Source organism: Psittacula echo (assembly GCF_963264785.1).
Source record: "Psittacula echo genome assembly, chromosome: 12".
In the NCBI taxonomy this organism is placed as follows: domain Eukaryota; kingdom Metazoa; phylum Chordata; class Aves; order Psittaciformes; family Psittacidae; genus Psittacula; species Psittacula echo.
The window spans coordinates 9641202-9647201 of NC_137747.1; the positions used below are offsets into that span (position 1 = coordinate 9641202).

General features: G+C 66.9%; 1 protein-coding gene across 1 annotated transcript in view; it reads right to left on the reverse strand.

The window, feature by feature from the left end:
• NOL4L (nucleolar protein 4 like) overlaps positions 1 to 4625 on the reverse strand; it is a gene marked incomplete at both ends in the record, with an annotated part of 54059 nt that extends 49434 nt beyond the window's left edge. The window contains one exon of the mRNA XM_080627999.1: positions 4317 to 4625. Coding sequence (XP_080484125.1) covers positions 4317 to 4625 — 309 coding nt within the window. The remainder of the gene's footprint in view (positions 1 to 4316) is intronic.
• Between the last annotated feature and the right edge of the window lie 1375 nt (positions 4626 to 6000).

A 6000-nucleotide genomic window follows, 5' to 3' on the forward strand; every position in this document is an offset into this window, starting at 1 on the left:
CTGTGGGAGCAGCATCTTTCCAACACGCCTGGCCTCGCAGCTCAAGCGTTGTGCTGCTGTGCTGTGCTGTCCCAGGGCCTGGCACCGCAGCTTCCACAGCACAACGCTCCCTGTCTCTGGAGCTAAACCATATTCAGGGAGAGGCTGTATTGTGAGATTTATCCTGGGTCCCATGTGATGCTTTCCCTGCTGTTGGAGAAAGGCCTCCATCCATTTTGCTTCATGGTCTCACCAATTCTCACTGTAGGCTCCCCCCCAAAAGGACCTTTCCTTGGGATGAGCTTCACCAGGCACAACTGTAAAATCATTTCAAATGCCTGTCTCTGGGGGGGCAGCACCAGTGACCTGCGCTCATCCAACAGCAGCACCCACACAGCGTCCGCAGCCTTTTAGCCATGCCCACAAGACCCCCAGACCCTCGCCTTGGCTCTGCAGGGAACAAGGAGAGAGCAGGGAAGCAAACCCCAACGTGGGCAGTGCTGCAGAGCCTGCCCGAGCCCCACGCAGTCCCCGAAGGGCCGGGCTGACGCCAGGCTCCCCAGTCTCATCCCGCAGTCCTCCGCCTGCATCACGCCTGCCAGGGCAAATCTGTCCTGGGAGGCTGGAGTTGTGACGAGCTCCCACCACGCACGGCCAAGGACAGCACTGATTGAGGGAGCGTGTGTAACCCTCCTGCAGCGAGGGCCAGAACCCAAGTCCAGGGCTGAGCCCCCCTGCACACCCCACTGCTACAGCCAAAGCCAGGCGCATCGCTGGCTGTCACCAAAGCACTGCGCCACGTCTCCATCTCACTCTACATTTGTATGAGAAAGACTGTCTAAATGATGCTAAATGCTTAGGACAAGAGGGACACGAGATTATAATGAACTGCGTCTTAGCACCTTGTCACGAAGAAATTCTCCCACAGTTCATAGCAAATCCGGGGAGAAGGGAGCGCGTGGAGCATCCGGGGCCGGGCCGGCCACCGGGTAATGAGGGGTTTTATACCTTATCCCCATGGCAGATCTGAGCACTTTGGGCTGTATCCATTGTCTGTGCTGCTGCAGCACACAAAGATGCCCTCCTCCTCCTCCTCAGTACAGCCTGAACGCGTTTTTCCCAACTCCCTGACCTAAAGGATGCAGCATTGAGCCCGTACGTGAACAGGGCTGTCAGACAACAGTGTCCTGCACGGCAAAACCCCACGGGTTTATCTGCATAGGGTTTTTCAATTGTATGTGTTAAATGTCCAGCATCTTCGGGACATTCATCTGGGAAAAGGAAATGTGAGCGCTCCCGTGCCAGACATCCGCCCGCACTGCTGTTCCTATTCCCAGTGCATTCTTTGAGAAGACCACCATCTGCTCTGACCACCACCTAAGGCAGATGCCCCTCTCAGTGCAGTCCCAGCTCTCAAGCCACCCAAATCTGATTAGGCCTGTTCTGATGAGAGGCCTGGAGGAGGGCAAGGGAAAGTTACTCAGGAGAGAAAATAATAACCACATGTTAATTATGTTTTTGCTACAGATATGCAGAAAATACAGCAGCCAGCTCAGGATGTGTGAGCCAAAAGCAGCAGCAACACTGAGCTGCTGGAGGGGGGGATTATTTTGGGGGTTTGGGATTAGTATTTCTTTATCCCAGTAGAGGAGTGGCCCAGCCCTGTCAGGGAAAGGCAGGATCTTATCCCCACTGCTGCCCTCTATACGCTCCTTACACCACAGCTATTGCTCCCAGTACCTCGGGTTCCCAGTAGTGACCTGCAGACACGGCAGCACATCATGCACCCCCCTGCACCCTCTGAGACCCCCCTGCATCCCGGCTGCCTGTGCTTCACCCATCCCTCCAGCCACGGGACAGTCCCAGCACGGAGCTGCCCGAGCAGATGAGCTCGGAGAAGGACGAGCAGCCGGGATGGGACGTGTCAGGTTGCTGAGGAGCACAACCAGGAGAAAGCAACCGGAACGCTGCTCCAGAAGTGTTGGGAAAAGCAGCTGAACAGGCACTGAACCAGAACATACGCTTCACCGTCCAGCAAGAGGCTCCTATCAGCTTCCCTATTTGACTGCATGCGTGAGAGAAATGAAATACACCCACAGACCCAGCCCAAAGCACCGAGGACGAGGAGAGCGCTGAATTCTGAGAGCTGAAGGAAATCCCTGTCAAGTTATCTCTATATTTGAGAGCCCCTTCAGGCAAAACCCAAAATGCAGCAACTGCCTTAAAGGGTCCACAGGACTCCCAGCAGAGCGGGGTGGTGGGACCGGGATGGTGGGGTCTGGGGGCACCCACAGACCCTGTGCTGAAGGATTCGGGAAGCACAGTGCCTGGTCTTCCCTAACGCCAGTGGCTCTGGAAAGCACTCCCAGCCCTAACGTCCATCCGGTTGGGAATAAACCGTATTGCCCCTTGGAAAATGCAGTTGTCCCCTGAGGGCATGGCTGCTTTTTGTTGGGCTTAGGGAGCGGGGTGTATCTCCTGCCTGCAGCCTGCAGGGACTCTGCCTGGGAAGATGCGGGGCCTGGACACGCAGAAACTTCATCTGGGCAGAAGCCCTGGGGGACCCGCGGCCTCGCACCGGCCTCGCCAAGCCACCGGCCCTAGGGACCCTGCGGGACAAAGCGAGGGCCGGCGGGCGAGCAGCGGGGCCCGGCTCGGCCTCTCCGGGGTACCATGACTCGGCAGCATTCGGGAGATGTGGGATAGAGGCACCGGCTGGAGGGATGGAGAGGACCCGGGCAGGGCTGTATGTGCGGGAGCAGAGGGGTACAGCTCCGAATCCGCCCCGGCTGGGGCTCCTGGGGGGGGGGGGGGGGAATGGAGACTGCAAAGAGGTCTTCAAAAAAAATTGGAAAGAATTTTTTTGGGGCATGGCATGGGGGAGGGGGGCTGCGAGGGGAGAAAGAAAGGAGCCTCTGAGCACCACGGAGGGAAAGGGAGAAATAATGACCCTTCCCCCTCCCCCCAATAATAAGGCAGACCAGATGGGAGGTAAATAGTGCGTTTAGAAGCATTTGCCACAGATGGGCTGCCCTCAATGGAAGCATCCTCCAGCCACATCAATGCTGGAGTCTGTGTGTGCACAGAAAACACTGCACCCTTCAGAGCAGCGGCAGCAGCAGCAGCAGTGGGAGAGGCGGGGAGGGACGGGGGGGAGAGAAAAAAAATCCCTCCCGGAGCCCTGCGGAGCCGCCGGCCCGAGGAGCGGCCCCGGGGGGGCGGCGGGGCCGGGGCAGCACCAGGCGCACCCTGTGCCGGGGGCCGCTAAAGTTGCGCGTTTCCCTCCGCGCCGGGGAGCGCAGCGCGCTCGGGACGGGAACAATGGGGCGGCGGGGCAGCCCCGGGCGGCGGCGGGGCGGGGGGGCGGCGGGCAGCGGGCGGGCAGCGGGGAGGGAGGCGGCCGGTGCGCCCGGCGGGGCGCCGAACAATGAGGCTCCGGCGGGGGAGTTTCCCGGGACAGCGGCCCGAGGAGGGGAGGGGGAGGCGGGGGGGAGCTGCCCTAATCCGGGCTCTGCCGCTGCCCGCACCCCCCGGGGCACCGGCTGCAGCGGCCGCGCCGAGGCGGGCAGCGCCGCGGGACGCTGGGGCCGGGCGAGCCGCAGCGGGCCGGGTCCCTTCGCTCCCTCCGCTCGGCGCGGCGCGGCGGCCGGCCGGGCAGGGCGCGGCGGCGGCAGCGGCGGGGGGGGGGCACCGGCGCCCCCTCCCCGCCGCTCCCTGCCCTTGACTGCAGACCTGTCCCCGGCCGTGGGGCGGATGGGAAATGCCGGGCGAACGTGATCGGACGGGGAGCAGGGGGGGCGGCGGGGCCCGCGCCGGGCGGTGGCGAGGCCCCCCCGCGGGGGGCAGGTGCACGGCGGCGAGCGCGGAGCACCGCCGCCCCCCCACACCTCCCGCCGGCAGCGCCCGGGGACGGCGGCCGCACCGGATGGGACGGGGACGGGCACCGGGAGGGGAGGGGAGGGGGGGGGGCGGCGGAAGGTGCGAGGCTCCGGGCGGGCGCCTCTCGCCATCCGCATCCCGGGCGGGCCGGGGCGGCGGGGGCGCGGCGGCTGCCCCGCGAGCGGCGGGGGCTGCGGGAGCGGCCGGGCCCCGCGTCGCGCCCCGCATGGGGCATGCGCGCTCCCGGCGGCCGGCGGCGCGCCGGGGCTGGGCCGCCCGGTGCTGACGGGACAGGGCCGGCGCGGCGGTGGTGGGGACAGGGGACCCCGGGGGTGCCCACCCCCGCCCCGGGATACCCCCCCCACCCCTCCCGCCCGCACCCCCGGGGAGGACAGACAGACACGGACAGGCAGGCAGACAGACAGACACAGAGCCCCCGGGGCACGGAGCGCACTAACCGTTCCCGTTTTCACCGGCACATATACCACCACTTGACCCATCTTCGTCGCCTCCCTGGTGCCGTTTCCCAGGCGGAAGCCCTTGGACCGGACCCAGAACTGGAACTTGCCTTTCTCCCCCCCGCCGGAGCCGCCGCCGGAGCCGGATCCCCCCTGCAGCACCTCGGCGATGCGCTGGTACTTGCTCCGGGTCACCGTCTTGGTTTTAGCCGAGTCCCCGTAGGTGCGCAGGCACCAGTCCCGGAACTGCCGCCCCAGCTCGCTGTCCCCGGGGCGGCTCCCCCGTAGCAGCAACGGCGGTTTCGGCATCGCCCGGCCGGTAGCGGCGGCGGCGGCGGTAGCAGCAGCAGCAGCAGCAGCAACGGCGGTTCTCGGCCCCGCGCCCTGTCCCGGAGCGTGCGGAGGGGGGCGACCGGGGCGGCGCGGTGAGCCCGGCCGGTGCTTGCTCAGCTCGGGGCGGCCCGGGACGGGCTGCGGGGCCACCGTCCGGGATGGAGCGGGGATGGAAGAGGATGGAGAGGAGCGGGGGGGGATGGCCGGGGCTCGGACAGCGACCCGGCTCTCCGGGCGGAGGGAGGCACCGGCGGCGCCAGCAGCAGCAGCAGCCGCTCCTGTCACAGGATCACAGGCGGCTCCGGCTCGTCCCCCTCCCTCCCTCCCTCCGCCCGCCCGCCCGCCCGCCCGTCCTCCGCCCCCCTCCGGCCTCCTCCTCCTCCTCCTCTCAGCGGGATCCCACCTGTTAGAGCGGCCGCGACGACGGCGACGGGCCCCCCCCTCCCCCGGACGGGACCGCCCCGGGGACGCCGTTCCCCCCGGCCCGGGCCTCGTGTTCCGCGACGGTTGCCCCCCGGTGGGATGCGCTCCCCCGTCTCGGTCACCGCCCCCGTCCCCGCTCCCACGACCCGAACAGGGAGGGTTTACGGGGGGAGAGGGACTGAACCGGCGGGGGGGTCTGTCCACGGGTCCCGGTGCCGGTTCCAGACAAAGGGCCGGCGGGCGCACGTGTGCAGCGGGACGGGACCGGGGCGAAGGCGGGCACCTGCCGAGCCGCCGCAGAGCCGGGGAGGAGCCGCGGGGGTAGCGGAGGGGTCTCCGCCACCCGCCCTCCGGAGCGGCCTGGAATGGAGAACGGGACAGAGCAGGGAGCTCGCCCCGCAGCGCCCTCGGTCGGGGCTGACCGTAGAAGCGGCTGCGGCTTGTCCCGCCTGACCGAGAGAACCGCACCCCGCCCCGCAGAGGAGCGCCGGGGCAGCACCGGAGCCGGGAGACAAAGGCCGGACCCCGGCCCCGCTGCTTCGTTCTGCTCCCCTGCGGCGCTGCCCGGGCTGAGCATCCTCCCCGCGGGCCGGCGGCAGGGGGCTGAGCACCGGCACCGTCCCGCGGCGCTACCGAGCCCCGCAGCTGCGGGATAACGGTGGGGGCTCCGTCACAGGCGGCTCCGGGGGCGGCTCCGGGCCCTGTCCCGGGCGATAGCTGCGGCTCCCCGCTGCTCACACGTGTGTGCTGTGCTCCTGGTGGTGCCATATGTGTGCTCTCTGTCCTGCAGTGCCATGTATGTGCTGTGTGCCCACCCAGCAGTGCCATGCGTGTGCTCGTGGTCTGTCCACCAATGCCACACATATTCTCCCTGTCCTGCAGTGCCATGTATGTGCTGTGTGCCCACCCAGCAGTGCCATGCGTGTGC